Source organism: Doryrhamphus excisus, chromosome 1 (genome assembly GCF_030265055.1).
Source record: "Doryrhamphus excisus isolate RoL2022-K1 chromosome 1, RoL_Dexc_1.0, whole genome shotgun sequence".
In the NCBI taxonomy this organism is placed as follows: Eukaryota; Metazoa; Chordata; class Actinopteri; order Syngnathiformes; family Syngnathidae; genus Doryrhamphus; species Doryrhamphus excisus.
In genome coordinates, this window is record NC_080466.1 from 1,322,558 (window position 1) to 1,346,219 (window position 23,662).

The following is a 23,662-nucleotide window of genomic DNA, read 5'->3' on the forward strand; positions in this document are numbered from 1 at the left end:
TGCAAAAGTAATCAGAAGATATGGAGGTTTACTAATGAATAGGCCTATTAAAATATAACGTGTTACATGTACAAGTGATGCACTTAAACACGGCATTTTGACTACATCTTCTAAATGTATTTAATATATCATCACACGGAATATGTGTGATGCAAACGTAATAATTAAATGACAGTCAAACCAGTTGTTGATTAAGAATGAATGTCGCTTTACAGTGAAGTGTTTCGGTTAGGGTGCAGTGACCCTGTACGCCAGTAGGGGGCTTGAGAGTTAGCAGCAATGACGCTGTTAGCTGTATGCTAGCCGTAGCTACTGCACTGTGAAGGCTTCATGAGCTTACATATGTACTTCAAACACTGAAAGTGAGGTAAGAATGAAGTACGCACTTAAATATATATATATATATATAAGAATTCTGTAACGCAACAAGTACGTTAATGTGAGCGTACTACTCATTTTCCCGTCGTCTCTGGCTATTTCGATATGTTTTGAATGTGAGTAATTGTCTGGTCCGGATTTAGCTAGCTAGCATTAGCTTTCCATTGGACAACAGACAGTACGATGGCAATTGAGTGGTACTTGGTTATTAGCAATGCTAACTAGAAGATAGCCGCGTTAACAGGTCAAACGTAGTGTTGTGTTTCTTTAGCTGATTAAAGTCAACAAACACTGTTAAATCAGTTAACGGCCAACGTTAACTGATGAGCCCATCCCCATACATCATGTATCTCATTACTTGGGAGCCGACGTTGACAGCTGATGACAAGTTCCATGGCTAGCACACTTATGGCATACATTTTGTCCAAATCCTATGCAATTTATCGGGCAACAAGACTATTGTAATATTTAAAAAAAATAGTAATTTAGTGTTGATCTTTGTGTGAGTAGTATCTATCTGTCCCCAGACCTAGCCATGTCTCAGGTGGAGAAAAAGGCAGGTTTGTTAAGGAGGACATCGTCCTCCAAGAAACCACTGAAGGAGAAGGTGGTGTTGATGTATGATGAGATCTTTGCAGTGAGTATCATGAGCACAACAAGCCCGACATTTAGTAATTATATGGTTATTTAGGTGTTGTTTTATTGACACAATGCATTGTCTATTCAATTCAGAAGGAAGACCCGGCTAAGAACAGCCCTCGCTTCTGGGATGAGCTCTTTCTAATGAAGGTACAGTAGCGTAACACGTAAATACTTGCTCCAAAGGGTGGATATGCTCTTTATAATGTTGCTCAAGACGCTGCCAGATAGGTGCTCATTTAACAGTTGAGAGCTGGCCAGCTGAGTGATTCCTTCACACTTCAGTCTGTAATCTTTCTCTAGTCATTTCCATGTTCACAATGAAGCAATGTCATTTTTTTTAAAGTGACACCACTCCTCCTCTTCCAGGTGAACTTGGAGTACCTGGAGTCGAAGCTGGAGAGTGTTGATGGCGAGGAGGTACAGCGAATTCAGGACAACATCAACTCCCTGTTCCACCACAGTGTTCAGGCTCTCGGAGAGGAGCATCAGATCAAAGTGGTCAATGCTCTGCAGGTGAGTACCGTTCGATATCTTAGGACCGAGTGTTGCATGTACGGTGTAACATTTAGCCAAGTTCATCCCCTGCTTTCCTCCCAGACTCTGTGTGCACTTTTTCGTGGGGTTCACCAAAAGAACAGGTCGGCGTCTGGCTTTGACATCATCAATATGCTCATGGGCTTTGACAAAGCAGAGCAAAGGATGAAGGTATGGGGGGGAATATGCAGGGTGGTAGAATAGACATGTACAGTCGTCCATAGTTTGTTGAGGTTAATTGGTCCTTGATAAGTGAGTTTTCCACAAAGTAGGGTTCCTTATTTATTAGTGGAATGTTTTTATAGTTATTATTAGAGCCCCCAGACCTGTAATATCACTCCTATAGTCACCTTTACCCTTGTATTATCCAATATAGTTGTCATAAATAAGACCTCAAGTCACAAGTTAGCATTGACAGCATGCTAGGTGGTCATTGTCTCATCACTGTAACGTTCCTGACACCTAGTGGCCAGTTTAGTAGAATACTACTGCAATTTGACAGAGAACACGTATGCAGTGAACAGTCACACAGGAGCTGCTGTCAGCCACAACTCACATTATAAATAACATCTTCTAAATGCCACATATATATTGTTCATTTGTCCATTTTAATGATTGAAAATGCTTAATTTGGACCAATACCAATTTTGCGTAATTTTGATTAATATTAGGCCACCACAAAACGATTCTCATTTGTTAATCCATTATTGGAAAGACTCGAGGGCGCAATGTTCAAACAGCGATGTAGCAACGGACAACCAACATTCATGTTAAAGGGGACCTATTATGCTAATTTTTCGACTCTTGTATTGAGATGTGGTCTCCTCTAAAGCAGCTACACACAATAACCCACAAAAAAACTTTTAGATTTTCCAGAATCTGCACCTATTCCAGTTGTATCTCCTTATTTCCTTTCATTTGTGCTTCCTGCCAAAATGGTCTGTTTTAATTTATTCCATCCACGGCCCGCCTCCGGGCATGCCCACGTTTTGTGATTGGTCACACGCCCAAGGTGCTTCCTAACTATGAACCATATAAGGAAGTCCGCCCCTCTGTGACATCACAAAGGGGCAGTTTTACCACGCCTTTTGAAACAGAACATTTTGAGCCATCCCAAACTTCTTTCAGGGCTCACTTCCAAATGCGCAAACCTCATTATCTGAAACTTTGACATCGTTTATCACGAGAATACAACATTCTAACAACGTTTGTAGGTCAGAAAAGTGGGAAAAGCATAATAGGTCCCCTTTTAAAGGAATTAAAAGTGCGTGTTTATGCTTGCTGCAGGACTTGATGGAGAGACTGGACAGTCTCCTTTGTGGAGATGGCTCAGAGAGTCTGAAGAGCCTTTGTCTCAAACTTCTTCTCTGTCTGGTGACGGTGAGATGCTATGGAAGACCTTCAAGACCTTCAAATACGGAAGTTGACTTGATTGTTCGTGTTTTGCAGGTAACTGACAATATTAGTCAGAATACCATCTTGGAATATGTGATGATCAATAGCATCTTCGAAGCCATTCTGCAGGTGAGTAAACCTGCAAACAATGTGCAACTTAAATGTGTATTCAAGTACAAATTAAACGCAAGACATGGAATTGTTGAAGACAAGGCACTCTAACAGCATCCGCCTCACACACAATGAACATATGTGATGAAAATAGTGCTGCAGTATTCTGCATTCGTGAGTCCATCATTTCGCTGTACTGTTTTACCATGGGCGTCTGCAGGGGTCCCTAACCCCTGGTCCAAAATCCGTATTTGAACAGTTTTCATGTGCAAGAACACCGCATGCATGTGGTGGCATTTTTGCTCTGACTTTTGGTCCTCATCTGCTTGAGCTTGTGACAACTAACCTCACGTGCAACCCAGACAGAGCACTGTTCATGTAGTGCGACATGGTCCATATGGCTGCCTTTTGTGCAGTTGGCGGCAGTTTGATTCCCAACCAATGGCCCAACACTGCGTCCTTTGAGTGAAAAACATCTGTCGTCAAAACTAAGAGACAAATAATGTCAGTAACTTGCAGTGGCGACCCCCAGGGAGAGAAAGGCAACTACAGTATTGACTGACAAAGACATACTATGCATAATAAGTACACGTGTTGCATGTTTTATAATGCTCTTTTGAGGAATTGAATGTGTCACTTAAACACGTCCATCAGTGCTGCTGTTCCTCTCCTCCGCAGATTCTTTCAGATGTGTCCAGTAGAGGGCAGCATGGTTACGATGCTGTGGTTCTTTTGGCCCTTCTAGTCAACTACAGGAAATATGAGGTTTGTTGTTTGCACATATTTTACTAAATGTTGTCTGTGAATGATTGCAGGCAATGGAGCAATAAGAGTAAAATACTGTTGTACTTTTAAGTTACACGTGTATATTATGTGCACGCTGCAGAAAAATCTAATCCACCTCTGTTTCTCTCTCAGTCTGTAAATCCATATATTGTGAAGCTCTCTATTGTCGATGATGAGCCAACACTGGATGTAAGTATGTTGTCATCACACCTACTATTATATGTCGTCCATTGAAGGCTGTCTTGAATTGAAAATATGTCTTTTCTTCCCCCAGGGAATGGGCATAGTTGTCCACCAAGCTTTAACAGAATATAACAGGTAAAAAATGATATCTATTATGATGATACCACTGGCCCCGTGAGTTCTGGTTGATGTTTTAAATAAATGTTCTATTTCTACTTTGCTCATAAAAAATGCAAAAAGTTATTTATAGCTAGCAGTCGGTAATGTTTTTCCATGAGGCAAGGTTCAGAAAAATAGATTCTGTACACGCAGACTTTTCATTATTTTGCGTGTAGAGTATATAACACAAAAGCCTCTGTGTGACTCGACCAGTCATTCTGGAAAGTTCATTACCTCCTTCTTTCTGTTAATTGTTCCTCCTCATTCTCTTGTATTCTACAGGCAGTACAAAGACAAAGAGGAGGAGAACCAGGGCGGCTTCTTCTCCACCCTCACTAGTATGGTAGGTGTTTCAGTGCTCACTTAGTGGCAGTGCAGCTCACATAGAATGATGACCAAAATACCCCAGACTCCTGTACTACACAATCATTTTGGGTGTAAGATGATTTATTGAAAATAAATACGGCCCTAACAAAGAGTCTTTCACATTTTGGTCGATTAGGTTGTAGATTGTCTGTCTGTATATCGTCAGGTCAGGTCCTCCTTTCGCTCCATAGAGACCGCCATACTCAAAGGAAATGGATTGAAATATATTGCATCAGGATGTACAGTAAACCTCGGATATATCGGATTCAATTGTTCCCACTGGTTTTGTCCGATATAAGCGAAATTCGTTATATGTGTATACCGGAAAATGTCCAGTTTATGCATATATCGGATTTATATCCGGTATATATGCGTAAATCGGATTTTATCCGTTATAAAAAGGCACTTCCTTGACTATGTTTCCAATGTACCTGGACGCGCAGGCAACGCCGCAAACGCTGCAAATGACGTCGTATAGCGGCCTGTCACGATTCGGCGAATCGGAGCGCCACGATGCGGCCATCCGATATATGCCAGGGAAATTTCATGGAAATGCATTGGAACGGGACTGGAGATTTTGTCCGAAATAGGCGAAATCCGTTATAAAAAATCCGATATATGCAATGAATTTTTATTGGAAATGCATTACAGAAAAATTGGTTCTTTTTTATCTGTCCGTTGTGAGCGAATTTCCGATATATCCGAGTCCGATATATCCGAGGTTTACTGTATTTTCCTCAAATTGCACAAATGTGTGTTTTCATGTCATGACTGTCCACAGGTGGGCAACATGTTTATAGCAGATGCTGATGAGAAGCTCTCAGTGCAGTAAGTACCACATCTCAAATGACTCTTTTGTTCGTCTTGTTTGACTCCACCAATGAGCCACAAAAGCTGAGTACTTTCCACATGAGCAAAAGTTGTCCTTAAATATTACTTCTGCTGTTTTTATCAACTGGAATTGTATAACAGTGGACTGTTTGCTTTTTAGACGATTCAGAAGTACCCCTCTAATTGCCATGTCATTTTAATTTGTGAAGATGATATGATTACCGTCATTTCCGGTGTTTTAGCTGCTACTTATTTCATAAACTTTGAGACATTTGGAGTGTTGCTGTGTGATGGTTTTAGTAGGGCTTGGCGATATATTCATTCTTTCAAGCACAATATCAAAAACAAGCATACCGTTCATATCGATACAGACTGGATTTGGAAGCGGAGGTCTCGTGTTTCAATTGGCGCCACCCGAGCTCAAGCTTGTATCTTCTGTGGCGTTTTTATTGTTTAATAGTGCTTCATTTATTACTTTCTTAGTGTTTTTGGTGCTATACCGACCCTTCGAGCAAGTGAGCGGCAATGGACGCTCATCTTGTTGCGTTCGTAGCTTGCCTCATGCTCCGTTGTTTACACTTGGGAGCAGCTGTTACCTTTAGCACCCCTTCACTACGGCGAGCGATCGGAGAAACAGAGGAGGGTAGGCTGCATTGCAAGAGTGAGCAGTGAAAAAGAGGGTATAAAGGTTGCTGTATAAAGACAGCATCAACCATGTTTACCGTCTATCTTCAAGGGATGGAAGCACTAACGGTGCTAGCCCGGCGGCAGAGAGACTACTCTGAGTGCAGCATGATTGCACTGAAGAGTGAACATTACATTGAACTTTTTAATAATAATATACTATTTAATGGCTGCACAGTGAAAAATGTATAATACAAATGTAATAATCCTAAAAATTGTCGTCATCATAACAACAACATGGGCTACTGTTGTGGCCGTAATCCAACTAAACCTCAACTTTGTACCCCTGACATCACTTCCTGTTCACACGCCTGCAGACATTTATTGCAACACACACTAGAACACGTCTTATTTATGTTTAAAATTGCTTATATTTTCTCTGATGATGGTAATACAAATGTACAGGTGACTCTATGGGTGTTATTTCATGTCTCGAGGGCTCTAATAATTAAAAAAAATATTTATTTAGAAGGTCGTCAACAGGTTTTTCTATACCATAACTATGAAAATATTCAATTTATAAATGAGTAATCCTTTTGGAAGACACACACACATTTTCAGCCTGTAAATGTAAATAAAATGAATTGGCTGAAAGTCTTTTTTGTCTGTAGGACCAATGAAGCGATTTTGCTGGCGCTGTACGAGGCTGTGCACCTCAACCGCAACTTCATCACTGTATTAGCACAGGTAATATTTCACAGTTTTTCTTTGCATGTGCATCTGCTCTGTGTATTTCCAGTGGTTTATGATATTAGAAATTGCCATCACGGTACAGTTGGCAGCTTTTTTCAGACGTTTTAGATGTGTCCACTTTTACTGTGGAAGGGACCTGATTGATCTAAATTTGTCCGTGTCCTTTGTGAAGATAAAAATGTGGTTGCTTTTATCTGAGTCAACTGACAGTTTGCTTCACACGGAAGTTGTACTTTGTGATTTCTTTTTCAGCACTTAATGGAAACACGTTTGAATAGCATATTCCATGTCTTTGCTTTTTCAACAGAGCCACCCTGAGATTGACATTGTTGCAACCCCTACCAGCCCCGCTCCAACCACACCGACGACACCACTTGGCACAACCCCGCCCTCCCTAGACAGTATGTCACATTCTTTTGGATATTTCCACAATAAATGGTTAAATAACCAAACTAAAGCAACTTTTAATGATGCCCGCACCACCACTGTTTATACTGTATGTGCTTACAAAGCGTGAAGCCACAATTCACCTTTTAAGCAATTTGAAAAAAGACCTGCAGGGGTAGCAAAATGGAACAAAGGGTTTTGAAAGCGGCCTCTTTACTTCAGATTCAGCTTAACTTTGTTGTTACATGCATTTTTTAGAACATGCTCACCAAACACTGCAACTTTCTCCTGCCGTGAGCAAGAAAGCTTTAGCAAGTAAATGTACCTACCAGTAGCTTTTTATAAATATTCATTACTTTTTGGGTTTTCTTTTTAAAATAAAATGAAGCCGGTTCAATTCATGGTCCTTCTAAGACAAGTGTAAGACCTTTACTCACATTATTATTATTTATTTAAATTATTTAAATTATTTGGGCAATTTACTGTTCACGCTGCACTTTACATTATGTTGTTCACATTTGGTGTCTATTCTATCTATTTATTCTCCACATTATTATTATTATTATTTATTATTACTTATCTTCTTTTGTGTCTGTTATTATATGGGAGCCAGGCAACGACATTTCGTTGGCAATTTCACTACTGTGTTTTTGTGCAATGACAATAAAGGGAGTCTATCTATCTATCTAATACTCACATTATTCATCAAACCCGACACTTCTCTCTGAAGTGTGACGCATGACTGTTGCTTCTTCTTGTGCGCTTATTGTTGGCGTAAGTTGTAATTGTTCATTCTCTGTGTAGTGATGAACAACCCGGAGCTGCCACTGGATCCCAACCTGCAGACGAGCAACCTTCTCATCACCTTCCTCAAGTATTCCTCAATTGTAATGCAGGATACTAAAGGTAAAAAAAAAAACAACTTCATAGTTAATCTGCTTTCTTTTAATGCTCCCCTTTTCCCTGTATTACACATGCTTGATACCGATTTCATTTTCTTTTTTTGGCTTTAATGTTGTTTTCAGATGAGCATCGACTCAACAGTGCCAGACTGTGCCTGATCATCCTCACATGTATAGCCGAGGTGGGAGCAGTGCTCATGCTTTCATATGCTCTCAACCTATCGAGGCACAAATGTTAACCTTGTGTGTTTGTGCGTGCGAAACAGGACCAGTATGCTGATGCATTTCTGCACGATGACAATATCAACTTCAGGGTCAGTCTACATAGAATGGTAAGTCTAAGAGGCCATCCACACGGATAGTTTCAGCCTCTCATCCACATGGAAAAGGCGTTCTCGGTGCATTGAAGCACTATTTTATGAGAACGGCTTCCACAGCGGGAAATTTGAAAACACCAGCTTGTCTTTTCCGTGTAGATGAACAATCTGAAGCCTCTTTAAACATATTGACATCTCCGACCCATCACCATCACGTCACTAGAAGTCAGCTTTGACGACAAGTCAACGTAATATTAGACTATTTCGAGTGTTGTGACTCGGCAAAGTCGACATTCTCCCGGAATTTTCGTGTCTTATACTATACACATATAATTCCACTTCATTGTAGGTCTACACCAGGGGTGCTCATTAAGTCGATCGCGAGCTACCGGTCGATCGCAGAGGTGGTACTGGTCGATCGCTGGTCGATCGCTGGTCGATCGCTGGTCGATCGCGGCGTGACATTACAAAAATATCATCCCAGCATCAATGCCGTCACTTGATTGATATACAGGGCAGCCATTCAGATGACAACTGAATGTTGCCCTTCGGGCGACCAATCAAATCAAACAACGTCTCTAAGTGCAGCAGAACTTACGATGTCAGCCTATCATCCATCCCCGTTACTTGATTGACATACAGGACAACCAGTCAGATGACAACTGAATTTTGACCTTTAGGTCACCGCTCATGCGTAAACAACGATGCAAAGTGCTAAGCTAGTCGGCGAATTGCGAGATTTTAAGCCCTCGCTAAAGTTTATGGTCACTAAAATGAGTGAAGGAGCTGGACCAAGTAAAAAGGCAAAAACTGGACCAAGTAAAAAGGCAAAAAACATATCACTTCCATACGGATATGGAATATTATACGGATATTATGATACGGATATTATGCATGACTGATAAACATTTGGAAGTGTGCTTGAGGCTGGCTATCAGCAGCTACTGTCCGGACTATGCATCCCTGGCTGGTTCAATTCAGTGCAAGTCATCAAAGTAAACTCAGGTAATTACAAAAAATGTTAATAGTTAATTATGTGTGTTTTGCAATATTGGCTCATTTGGTTATGTAAGGTACATCAACATACATTGTACGTACAAATAATCCTCAATACATTTGAAAATAAATAGATGTTTTGCATTTTTGTAGTGGGTAGATCATTTTGACTCGGTCATTTTAAAAGTAGCTCGCATGCTGAAAAAGTGTGAGCACCCCTGGTCTAGACAAGACTAGGGAAGCAGAAAGCGATTATCTCATACGCATGCGTCCTTCCTTCTTCTATAGTGCCGTGTGTCGCGTGGTTCTGTCTGCCTTCCTGTGTGTATTGTACTGTGTATTACATCGGCTTCACTCAATGATCTGTTGTCGTCTGGATGCAACTATTATTAATAAATGTAGGGATATTTACAAACAGATCTTTGCAATATTTTGCAGCCCATGAGGCACAGAAAAAAAGCAGTGGATAAGAACATCCCCTCTCGGCCATTGGTGTGTGCAGTTTTAGGTATGTAGAATCCGTGGTTTAAGGTTTTTGGTGTCTAACGATGCTTATTACTGGCATAAAACTGGCAGTTTTGCTTTACTGTGATTTATGTTTAATTGGTGTTGGATGCAATTTCTGCATGATATTAGAATGTACAATTTAACTTTTTTTTTTCAACCTTTTTAGATCTGATGGTAGAATTTATTGTCACACATATGATGAAGGATTTTCCAATGGATTTATACTTGTGAGTACACACACACACACATACATGTGCATGCATGTACACCGATTCATTGTTTTTTTTTGTGTTTCTGTTCATCCTAAACAGGCGCTGTGTTCAGATCATTCACAAACTCCTGTGCTACCAGAAGAAGTGTCGAATCAGGTTACACTACACTTGGAGAGAGCTCTGGTCGGGTATGCGCCATTGCTGTTCTACCGTAACATTACTAATAGATTCCTGATAATCCTCACATGACCACATACATGTGGGGGTGTCTGCAATACGTCTTTTGAACTAACTGTTCTCTCAGTTAAAGGCATAGTTCCTGAAAATAACGCTTCTATAAATGATTTGCATGTGTCTATTTGTAGAATGCGGATTGTAAATCTCTTGATGTTTCTCTTTGCTGGGCATACCCGTGTAAGAGTTTACACCCTTTGCACGCTAAAGGCAATTTCCCTCTGAAGTGGTTGCCATGTGCATTTGGAAATAAATTGCATCATTGACTTTGGATAATGAGTCTCTAAAGGAAGCACAATCCGTTGTGGTGGCCTTGGTTTCAGCCTGGTCAACACAAAGCTGGATCGCATTCCACTTTTTTAATGGTCCCATTGCACTGTGTCTCATTAGAATACTGATTCCTCTAATCACACCGATAATCAGCTTCATTCCCTGGATGGCGGCGCAAGCTCTCCTTGTGGCGGTAATAATAGGACACCATGACACACGAGTGAATACAAAGAACGAGTCAAATTAATCCAGGAGAAGCTTGTTATCATTCAGAATGTTTATGTTGTGCTTCATTATGTACGGTTTTCTCTGTCTCGCTTATTTCCTGCTACGAGTATATGGTTTAATAGCAGCGTACGTTGTTAGGTCCTATACCAGGGGTGGGCAAACTATGGCCCGGGGGCCACATCCGGCCCGCCAAGTGATTGAATATGGCCCGCCTGTTCTTTTTTAAAGTATTTCATTTAAATTTACCGTACAACCTGGCATCATGGCTTGAGCCAACCTTTTGATGGTTGAAGTAGCTGTTTTATCAATATTGTTATTTGATGTGGTCTGTTGTTTACAACGTGCTCCTGAAAAAAGGGACACAGACACAATAAAAAAAATTTAAAATAAAAAATTAATAAAACAATTTAAAAAATAAAAACAAAAAATATTAATTCATTCATTCACTCTGGACTGGTGGCCAGCAAATCACAGGGCACATATAGACATACGTACAACCATTCACACTCACATAAAATAAAAATATTTAAATAATAATAATAATTAATTTAATTTATAACGCACTTTACATCAAATGAATGACTTAAAATTGCACATATAGCGGATTGCATGACACTTTTACAGATACAATAATTCCAGGTGGACAGTTACGTGTAAAAAAACATAATAGTCTGGCCCCTCGTCAATTTTGTTAAACCAATGCGGCCCGCGAGTCAAAAAGTTTGCCCACCCCTGTTCTATACCTAAATTAACACTCACACTGTACACAGAACACACAAAGCACTTATAAAATACAGCAATAAAAAAGTAAATACAAGAATTAAACGAAACTCCCTATGGTTGGCTTGCACACTGGAAGGGGTGTTGCAAGGGAGGGAGAGACGGCCTATTGGTCTCAACAATGAGACCATTACAATGCTTAGTTATCACTGTCCATTTCATAGGATCCATCCACATGTTCAAATCTTTATTCTGGATGATGATTGATTGGACATGCAGCCGGTGTTGGTCAGCGTTTGTCCACTTCCTGACCGTTTGACGCCATCAAAATTGTATGCCTTTTGCCCAGGAAACATAATGACGAGGAAAGTTACCATAAAACAAAAGTGATGTCGTCCTTCCTCGGTGTAGCAAGGTGCAACTATGTATTCTTCCGCCGCACGCTCACGTAGCTTATATCAAGCCTCCATATTGTCTCATTAATGCATGCACATCTCCCTCTGCAGCACTCATCAACCTGCTCAAGTTTCTACTGTCAAATGAAACCACGCTGCTGGCCAAGCACAATATTTTTCATCTGGCCCTCCTGGTGAGAAACTCATACAGTCCCAGGAATGGTTGACTTTTTTTTTTATGTTGTTTAACTGGCTGTCTCCCTATTTAGGTGGTGAACCTATTCAACATGTTCATCACATACGGAGACACATTTCTGCCCACGTCCAACAGCTATGACGAGCTCTACTATGAAATTGTGCGAATGCACCAAGTTTTTGACAACCTCTACTGCATGGGTATGTTAGTTCCGAGAGACATTCAATTATTTGTGACTAAATATGTAAAAGATACAAGACAATTTTGTGTTTCAGTGCTGAGAGTGTCAACAAACACCGGCCAGTGGAAGGAGCCTGCCAGTAAAGTCACACACGCCCTTGTTAACGTTCGGTAATTCCACTCTTACACACACACTTAACCATCAAATAGTGCATGCATCATGCAAAGGAGAAAAGAATAAAATAAAGATAGTCCTTGTTGATTTCTCTCCCATCATCTTGTCCTGACAATTCAATGACCTTCCTCGCATAAATGATAGCAGAATAGAGTTCCCTGTTTGTTGCTGTCACCATCACTTACTTGATATATATATTGCAAGTACGAGCGGCGCCGTTCAATCTCACGCTTGTGCTTATGCCATCACTTTATATTTGGCCTATAAAGCCGTTTATTCTATATAGATTAATGCTAATGCGGGAAAATATTGCCTTTGCAATTCCCCCGGTGGGCTGGCACAATATGAAGCAGCCGCATCCAATCAAATGGGAATCAAAGGAAATGAGGTGCGCAACACATCAACAGTTATATAACCCCCTAAAATATTTAGTCTACAGCACCAAACCCGCACACGGTAAGTCATTATTTAGCCGCACCTGTAATTTGCTACATGCTAGCGGCAGTGTTATAAATCTGCATTAACGCAACATCGTTTCTTTTTACATTTCAATGCAAGTCAAATTCAGACTTCACCCAGTCAGGATGACAGGCCACTGAGCACTGTAGATTAACTTATCCAATCACGTGAGGGCGCAATATGTTTACTAAATAGACGTATTATAGAAACATATAGACATTTTGCGCCCTGTGACTCTTTATTTAATAGACAATCAGTGATTGGTCAGGTATACGGAGTATATAATCAAGTCAGTGTAAGACATATATATGTATATATATATACAGTAAACCTCGGATATATCGGATTCAATTGTTCCCACTGGTTTTGTCCGATATAAGCGAAATCCGTTATATGCGTATACCGGAAAATGTCCGTTTTACGCATATATCAGATTTATATCCGGTATATGCGTAAATCGGATTTTATCCGTTATAAAAAGGCACTTCCTTGACTATGTTTCCAATGTACCTGGACGCGCAGGCAACGCTGCAAACGCTGCAAATGACGTCGTATAGCGGCCTGTCACGATTCGGCGAATCGGAGCGCCACGATGCGGCCATCCGATATATGCGAGGGAAATTTAATGGAAATGCATTGGAACGGGACTGGAGATTTTGTCCGAAATAGGCGAAATCCGTTATAAAAAATCCGATATATGCAATGAATTTTTATTGGAAATACATTACAGAAAAATTGGTTCTTTTTTATCTGTCCGTTGTGAGCGAATTTCCGATATATCCGAGTCTGATATATCCGAGGTTTACGCACACACACATACTGTACAGCTCTACCTGACTATAACATCATTGATCAGCTCGATAAATTAATTACAGTGAAGTACATATTTATTAGGGGTGCAACAATTCACGTTTCGGTTCATTTTCACACTTGCGTCACAGGTGAATATTTTTTCGATACAAATTAGCAATTTTTATGCCTTGTTTAAACTTGTATTTTATTGAACTTGCCAACTTTAGTGTAACTCAAAAGTGGTGGGTAAGTCATTATTGATGCACTACACTGCTGATGGGGATGTCATACAACTTTATGTCAAAAATCAAAACTATTTCTTTAAGCGTGTGCTGATAATTGTAAAAAATAATGTACACATTGTACAGCGAATATATGGACGTAATCTTAATTTGTTTGATTTGCGTGCTCAAATATTGTCGGAAAAATGTTCATCTCAGTCTGGATTGCCCAATCTTCCATGTGCAAAGCTTGACCCTCTTCTGAGATGAATTGGTCTCAGACTGTGAGCCAAGTTTTCATCAGTGCCCTGTGTCTAATGTTCTTGTGGGTGTTTGGAATAAAACACCTGCAGCTTGCTTCCCAAAGCTTTCACAGCAGATGTAATTGTGCAGCTCTGCAATGAGGTCATGTCACTCTGTCCACTCTGTGTAAAGTCACTCATTCTTTTGTCTTCAAGGGCCATCATAAACCATTTCAACCCGAAGATTGAGTCGTATGCTTCCGTGAACCATATCTCCCAACTGTCCGAGGAGCAGGTAACGGTACACATTCACACAAGAACATCGGTATGTCAGGCAATTCGCTGGTGGTCGGTGAATGAAAAGTGGAGAACGCTATGTCTAGAACAGGGGTGGGCAAACTTTTTGACTTGTGGGCCGCATTGATTTAACAACATTGACAGGGGGGCCAGACTATAATATTTTACACGTAACGGTCAATTTTTACACGTATATTTCACACACGTTTTACATGTAAAAGTGTCATGCACTTTGAAATTATTTATTTGATATAAAGTGTGTTAGAAATTAAATGTATAATAATAATAATAATGATTATTATTGTTATTCAATAATTATTTTTATTTAGTACTATTATTAATTAATATCATTAATATTAATTATTTTTAATTTAATATTATTATTAATTAATATTATTAATGGTAATAATTAATAATATTTTATTGATTGTATTATTAATATAATTATTTATTTAATATTATTGGAAAATATATATTTTTTATATTTATTATTATTATTATTATTATTATGTGCTTGTGTCCCTTTTTTTGTAAACAACAGACCACATCAAATAACGAAATTGATAAACCAGCTACTTCAACCATCAAAAGGTTGGCTCAAGCCATGATGCCAGGTTGTATGCTGAGTTTAAATGAAATACTTTGGAAAGAACAGGCGGGCCGTATTCAAGCACTTGGCGGGCCGGATGTGGCCCCCGGGCCGTAGTTTGCCCACCCCTGGTCTAGCAGCAGTACTGGAATTGCGTTACTTTTGGAACACGTTACATTTTATATTCTGGGGATTGTTCTTTATGAATTTGAGAAATGGTTTCATGTGAAATGACATCAGCACATTGTCACCCTTCTAAAACCAACATCCCTGTCAACATTGTAGTAAACCACAAACGCCATTCTTAAATGTGATTGCTACAGTCGATGTCTCCTTGAATGAACCGCCGGACAGGTTTATCCAATTTTAGTGTCCGTTATTATACAACCCAAGTCCACACTTACTGATTTAGCCCGTTCAAAAACACAAATTGAACTGTTTTGCCAACACAAACTGAATTACTTCTTTGTCATTAAGTGTGGATGTACTGATGAAGAGTGTTAAGAGATCATTAAAGTCAAATGAGAGCACAGCGAGGATAGGAAAACAAATGAAAGTGTCCTTTTACTAAATGATAAGAGTGATATATTTGGTCATTATTCTGCCTCTGTACCCTTATCTGCTTGACTTGAAAAGCAAACAAACCAAAAAATGAACTTAGCGCTGCACTGTGTGATAGTCTAGAACAGGGGTGGGCAAACTACGGCCCGGGGGCCACATCCGGCCCGCCAAGTGTTTGAATACGGCCCGCCCAATCTTTCCAAAGTATTTCATTTAAACTCAACATACAACCTGGCATCATGGCCTGAGCCAACCTTTTGATGGTTTTATCAATTTCGTTTTTTGACATGGTCTGTTGTTTACAAAGTGCTCCTGAAAAAAGGGACACAAGCACATAATAATAATAATAATAATAATAATAATAATTATTATTATTATTATTATTATTATTATTATTATTATTAGATTATTAGATTATTATAATTATTATTAGAAATATTATGATTATTATAATTATTATATTAATGCTAATTATTATATTAATTATATATAATATTATTGTTATATTTGCATATTTTACATAATAATAATAATAATATAATAATTATTTTAATTTTATTATATTTTATTATTTTTTAAATATTTAAATATAAATATAAAATAATAAATAATAATAGCAGATTGCATGACAATTTTACAGATACAATAATACCAGGTGGACTGTTACGTGTAAAATATACAGTCTGCCCCCCCCCAAATGTTGTCATATCAATGCGGCCCGTGAGTCAAAAAGTTTGCCCACCCCTGGTCTAGAAATTAATCATTTGACTAAACTAAACACTTTTAATAATAACCTGACAAACAACAGTCTCCAATCAGCAATCCGATTGAAAGAATGGAAGGAAGTGTTTCCAGTTTTCAGTTGCTGGGCTCATTATGAAAATGTAATGTTACCACCAGCGAATGGCAAAAAAAAACAACACAATAATAATAATAATAATATTAATACATGTGAAACACACAATGTAATTGCATCACAGACTATGCAGGACTGGCTGACTTTCTTTTGGGGGTATGTACTTCCCAGCAAAGTAGCATAGCATAGTATTGTTTTGCACTTTTATTAGTATTAGGGATGTTGAATATTGACTTTTTTTTTTTTTGCCAAAAACCGTTATGCCGATATTGTCCAACTCTCAATTTCTGATACCAATATGTGTAAGATGACATATCTTCTATGGTGGAATGAACACATATGCGTTGTATACAGTGTTTTTTTTTTATATCGGTTTTCTTTTTCGGGGAAAAAATCTGATACCAATATCAACCGATATTGCATTTTTATGCTGATATCGGGCAGAAAATATAAATATATAATATAATATATTGTGTATTTTTGGTTGCACCGTGAGTGAAATTGGCATTCGGGTTGATAGGCTCCTTGTTTTGATTGAATGCTGACTGCCAACAGTTTTACCGTATCTGCCTGATGACTAGAGGATGTTCATTTGAGTCCAGTTGAAGTTTGCCTATGAAGCCATATGAACTGTTTGGAGATGCATCTGTCATTTTTTTTTCCTTGAGCATACACGGACCCACACCATCCTCCGGTATTTTCATTGCCTGTAGTGACACAAGAAGATAAATGGCATCCAGTGCCGCTTTTGCACCATTAGATTGAAAACACAGTCCAGCGTGAGGCCGGTTTTGTTGTTGTAATTTGAGATAACAAACAGTCATGCGCCTGCTTCGTGATGCGCAACGCTGACTGTATTTGTACGGGAAAAGCCTCCTTTGCTAAGCCAGGTTTCATCCTCCTTGTCTTTTCTTGATTCCTCCTTCATGCTCTGTTCACCTTCCATTTTTCATTTTTGTTCTTCCGACCCGTTTGTCACAGCTGACACTTTTCCTCCCCCAACCGCCCCCCCCCGCCCCCCTCCATCTAGCTCAGCCTTGGACATGCTTTCCATTTCTCTGCCTGGGAGGTGGGGCGAGGGTGTATAAACACACTTGAACTGAGGTTATCATTCAAACCTGCCTCCGCAGTTTCTCAGGGAGGGAGCGCAAACAGAGAGGTGGGGGGACATTTCCATTACAAGACCACCCAACAAATAAAAATAGACGCAGGGCTGCCTATTAATAAGAAGGAAAAAATCCAAAATGTATGCAGTGGACATATTGCTGTGTGCTGCAGTTAATGCAGGGGTGCTCACACTTTTTCAGCATGCGAGCTACTTTTAAAATGACCGAGTCAAAATGATCTACCCACTACAAAAATGCAAAACATCTATTTATTTTCAAATGTATTGAGGATTATTTGTACGTACAATGTATGTTGATGTACCTTACATAACCAAATGAGCCAATATTGCAAAACACACATAATTAACTATTAACATTTTTTGTAATTACCTGAGTTTACTTTGATGACTTGCACTGAATTGAACCAGCCAGGGATGCATAGTCCGGACAGTAGCTGCTGATAGCCAGCCTCAAGCACACTTCCAAATGTTTATCAGTCATGGATAATATCCGTATCATAATATCCGTATAATATTCCATATCCGTATGGAAGTGATATATTTTTTTTGCCTTTTTACTTGGTCCTGTTTTTGCCTTTTTACTTGGTCCAGCTCCTTCACTCATTTTAGTGACCATAAACTTTAGCGAGGGCTTAAAATCTGACGCAATTCGCCGACTAGCTTAGCACTTTGCATCGTTGTTTACGCATGAGCGGTGACCTAAAGGTCAAAATTCAGTTGTCATCTGATTGGTTGTCCTGTATGTCAATCAAGTAACGGGGATGGATGATAGGCTGACATCGTAAGTTCTGCTGCACTTAGAGACGTTGTTTGATTTGATTGGTCGCCCGAAGGGCAACATTCAGTTGTCATCTGAATGGCTGCCCTGTATGTCAATCAAGTGACGGCATTGATGCTGGGATGATATTTTTTTAATGTCACGCCGCGATCGACCAGTACCACCTCCGCGATCGACCGGTAGATCGCGATCGACTTAATGAGCACCCCTGAGTTAATGGAATCAGACCTACACTGAACTTAACATGGATGTGCTGTCCGCATAAAAGCGTCTTTGTCAGCGTTTCATAGAACCAAGACGCTTTGTGAAAACTTGCTGGGTCTATTAGCACATATGTCATGGCTGACAGGGTTGGAGCTGTGAATAATTAGCTCAGCTTTGTCAGGTTTGATCAAAAAAGATATCAATACATCCTCAGTGATGGAGGAGAAAAAAAACATGTAGATATTGTAAGAGATATCATAAGAGCTGGAAATATCCGTATGATGATGCTTGTAGACTCATTTGTTCACTTCATATGCCGCTCGTCCTCACTTGGAGTCTATCCCAGCTGACTTTTGGGCAAGAGGCGGGGTACACCCTGGACTGGTTGCCAGTTTGCATGTTTTTGCCAATGTGGGAGATCGTCGGAGTACCCAGAGAAAACCCACACACGCACAGGGAGAGTTGTCAAATTTAGATTTAAAGCCACATCTTTCAGATTTCCTGGCCAACATGCTAACCACTAGGCTACCGCGCAGCCATGCATGTACACGTGACTCATGAATAAAATGTCAAGCATTCAACACTAATGAATATTTGACTATCTCAGTAGCGTCTCCTTATCATGCGATGTCTTTGCTCGCTGTGTTAGGTGTTGGAGGTGGTGCGCTCCAACTATGACACGCTGACACTTAAACTGCAGGATGGTTTGGACCAGTTTGAGCGATACTCGGAGCAGCCCAAAGAAGCGGCTTTCTTCAAGGAGCTGGTAAGAGAAACACGGTGACAAACGACAGCAAGTTTGATGCCCAAATGGTGGCGCACATGGCTGTCAGTACTAATACCTCTTTAAGGCCTACTAATGTACCGTGGAACCCTCTTAAGTCGACCAGTTCATCAAGTCCTGGTCCCCCGTATGCTTAATGGTACTAAAAAGTCCACTTAAAACTTAACTGCAATTAATTGACATCTATCAGTCATTTCTAAAGTTTTGGGATTCCAGCAAACCACATTGAGAACCATTATCCACAAATGGACCTTCCCAGGAGTAGCCATCCAACCAAAATTAACCCCAAGAGCACAGCAACAACTCATCCAAGAGGTCACAAAAGACCCCACAACAACATCCAAAGAACTGCAGGCCTCACTTGTCTCAGTTAAGGTCAGTGTTCATGACTCCACCATAAGAAAGACACTGGGCAAAAACGACCTGCATGGTGGAGTTCCGAGACGAAAACCGCCGCTGAACAAAAACAACATTAAGGCTTGTCTCATTTTGCCAAAAAATATTTAGCTGTCACCGAGACCTTCTGGAAATGAAAAGTTTAACTTTTTGGAAAGTGTGTGTCCCATTACATCTGGCGTACAAGTAATGCCACATTTCAGAAAAAGCACGTCATACCAACGGTAAAATATGGTGGTGGTAGTGTGATGGTCTGAGGCTGTTTAGCTGCTTCAGGACCGGGAAGACTTGCTGTGATAAATAGAGCCATGAATTCTGCTGTCCTGCCATCTGTTGGTGACCTCAAGCTGAAACCAACTTGGGTTCTGCAGCAGGACAATGATCCAAGTCCACCTGATCCAAGTCCTGACCTGAATCCTATTGAGATGCCGTGGCATGACCTTCAAAAGGTGCTTCATGCTGGATTGCCGCATTGCAAGTTATCTTAATGAGAAGCCCAACGCATATAAACAGATTTGATATAAAGACACCATAAAGTTGGAGCTTAGAAGTTAGCTCAATGCAATAAAAAAACAAAACATTATTTATGACGTTAATTAATGCATCACAATTAATGCCTTAATTTGACACATGATATGAATGTACTTGACATTCTTCCTGGTTGTGAACGTGCGTGTCTTCAGGTACGCTCCATCAGCCTGAATGTGAGGAAGAATGTGTCCCTGAACACTCTGAGTCAGGACGTCCTACTCAAAGAGTTCTCCACCATCTCCTGAGAGGCCCCGCGGGGACCTCCATCAACATGTACAGAACACGTCAGGTGCACACGCCAACGACACTAAATGGAAGGTGTTGTCTTCGTTCCTCTTGGACTACGTTAGGCTGGAAGCTCCATCACTAGCGCCCTGTCCACACAGGAGACATCCTGGGATTTTTTTGTTTTGCCAGATTTTCCCACATCGGTAACCAAGAACGCTGTTGCCATGTTGATGAAAGGCTGAAATAACCAAATACTTGGCCATTTCCACCTGAAAATGTTCCCGTGTGGACAGCACCGAGAGTGACGCTAGATCAGGGGTGGGCAAACTACGGCCCGGGGGCCACATCCGGCCCGCCAAGTGTTTGAATACGGCCCGCCCAATCTTTCCAAAATATTTCATTTAAACTCAACATACGACCTGGCATCATGGCCTGAGCCAACCTTTTGATGGTTGTATCAATTTCGTTTTTTTACATGGTCTGTTGTTTACAAAGTGCTCCTGAAAAAAGAGACACAAGCACATAATAATAATAATAATAATTATTATTATTAGATTATTATATTAATGCTAATTATTATATTAATTATATATATTATTGTTATATTTGCATATTTTACATAATAATAATATAATAATTATTATTTTAATTTTATTGTAATTATTATAATATTTTATTATTTTTAAAATATTTAAATATAAATATAAAATAATAAATAATAATAGCAGATTGCATGACAATTTTACAGATACAATAATACCAGGTGGACTGTTACGTGTAAAATATATAGTCTGCCCCCAACCCCCCATATATTTTGTCATATCAATGCGGCCCGCGAGTCAAAGTTTGCCCACCCCTGCGCTAGATTGTCCGTGTGTGTGTGTGTGTGTGTGTGTGCGTGCTCTTGCACTGGTTTATTGCTTGCAAGCTGCAATATTGGCTGGACTGTTAACAGACATGAATGTTTGAAATCCACACGCAGTACGCAGAAAAAGTATTTTTAACCCAATGTTAGTAACTTCTGCTGTCTAAGTGATTGGATGTGTAATTTATTTCTCCACTTTGAGATGGTGACACTTGATTGTCACTTTGTATTTTTTTTTCTCCCCCGTGTAGCAGAATCATTGTTTGAATGCTAACTTGATGCGTTCAATGGCAATTCAAGTATTTTAACTTAACACAGTTTGCTAATGGATTCTTGTGACCAGTAAAGACGTTGATGCTGTGGAGTGACGGAAAAGGAAGCCATGACTAAGTTGTGTACATTTTCCTGCTTCACTCAAACTTCAACTGAATATGGTGTTTTGTTTTTTTTTGCTCTGGATTATTTCCACAATGATTTATAAATAATAAATATGTACAACCATCAACCTTTCATTCGTTGATTATATTTTTCAATTAACAATTTGCAATGAATGATGTTTTAAGGTAACTTAAATTAAACTCCATAGAGAATAAAAATTCCGAGCGTACTTAAATGCATCAAATTCTACTTCCACGGTAAGAGTTACGTTAGTGAGTGATAAAAATATCTACTTCTTTCTGTTTATGTAGACCACACATAATTAAGACATATTGCGACTGTGTGATCGGAGTGTCTATGAATGCATCTCAGGGCGTCTCGTGACAATAAGGAAGTACCTTTCCTCGGAGGACGAGAGAAGTGTTTTGCTAGTTGGAAATACACAAACGGTGTTGGAATTGCACTCCTGTGGATGTGTTCAGGTCTGAATAAAGTTATAAAAGAGCGTGAGACTTAAAAAAAAGGCTGCGTGGGGCATAAATATAGATAGACGCAGCGTGGCTTGTGTTTGTCCACTGCTGCGCTACGTCAATGTCGCTGCCATATTGGATGTGTCAAGGCTAAGGCTGTATTTGACCTATCCAATATGGCGGCGACGTTGACGTCTATGGTGTGGGAGGCCACTACACTATGCTTCCACCTGCTGTCATAACAGAGAAATATGTCTTGACATGATGTATAAGATTTTAATGTAATCACTGAACTAGTAAATTACTTATCACTGTTAGCATGCTATTTTTGACAACCCTCTTAAATATGCATATTTTTAGCAGTAGTCAACCACGAAACTGATGATTTATTAATTACAGTAATATATTTAGTAATAGTAAAATCTTCATTGAGTGGCAAGGAATGGTACAATTAGTGATAGAAATTAACTTTGTAGTGTTTTGTACATATGAGACAAAAGTATTAAGCATATTCAAAACCTGACTTTGTCCACATGTGTATATTAATATACTGTACATGAATCCCATGTGGTACTACTTGCTTCATGAACCTTTACAGCCCGACTTAACATGCTCAACACCTCATACCTGTGTACAAGCACAGCTCTATTAATGATAGCAGCAGTCCAGTGTCTTAAGTGGACAATCCAGACACGTTTCAGCGAGCTGACATGTTGACTATGTTGCATCTCTTTTAGCATACAGATTGCGTGTTTGTGCGAGATCACGTCTCCAGACAGAACTGAAGCAAAGCGTTTTTATCGTGACGACCCACCAAGGTTTCATTGAAGCATATCAGCTTTCTCATCTCATTTTCATTCAGGCAGAGATTGCCTACTTTATCTCTTCCGCACTCTCCTCCTCCTCCTCCTCCTCTTCATACTCTTCAGTTTGTGTGTCTTTATTTGTGTATGTTGTGTTGTGTACGACATGTGCTGGGGATTAACAAATTAGGATTTAGAATTACAATCCTGTTAGAATACATCTTTCTTTTGATACATACATATACTGTAAGTCGGTCTATAAGCCAGGGATGGGCAAACTGCGGCCCGTGTGACACATATGCCCTGTCAAGCGTCTTAATCTGGCCCACCAGGTTTTTCCAAATTGCTTTTTTTTTTAAAAACCTCTAACATTTAATTTGTCCAAGAACGCATGTCAACATATATGAGGCACAACGTACACAGTAACAAAAAATAAATATACCAAATACCAAAGCCAAAATTACAGTACACCCATATCACCCTGCCGCAGGGCATGCTGGGTAGCTTGTGGTACTCTCTCTACCGACATCGTCAGGGTCATCAGGGTAGTTTCGCATAACTCTTGATATCCGATTTTTTATTTTTCATAGCTCATATTGTT

The 23,662-nt window shown here is 39.6% G+C and overlaps 1 protein-coding gene across 2 annotated transcripts; it reads left to right on the plus strand.

Annotated features, from left to right (window-relative positions):
- Positions 1-218: 218 nt before the first annotated feature.
- armh3 (armadillo like helical domain containing 3) lies at positions 219-21,915 on the plus strand. Of its 2 annotated transcripts, none has more exons than XM_058087328.1 (26): positions 219-367; positions 906-1,015; positions 1,111-1,167; positions 1,387-1,533; positions 1,618-1,725; positions 2,842-2,934; positions 3,004-3,078; positions 3,739-3,825; positions 3,979-4,035; positions 4,121-4,164; positions 4,471-4,531; positions 5,336-5,382; positions 6,681-6,756; positions 7,070-7,163; positions 7,954-8,055; positions 8,175-8,233; positions 8,318-8,383; positions 9,803-9,872; positions 10,038-10,098; positions 10,183-10,271; positions 12,042-12,124; positions 12,200-12,326; positions 12,402-12,477; positions 14,412-14,490; positions 19,256-19,372; positions 20,470-21,915. In XM_058087328.1, exons 2-26 carry the CDS (start codon positions 914-916, stop codon positions 20,560-20,562), a joined length of 2,070 nt encoding a protein of 689 aa, XP_057943311.1. In that variant the 5' UTR covers positions 219-367; positions 906-913; the 3' UTR covers positions 20,563-21,915. The 2 variants fall into 2 exon arrangements, with proteins under 2 accessions (XP_057943311.1, XP_057943318.1); XM_058087335.1 differs by having other exon boundaries at positions 285-378.
- The last annotated feature ends 1,747 nt before the right edge of the window (positions 21,916-23,662 follow it).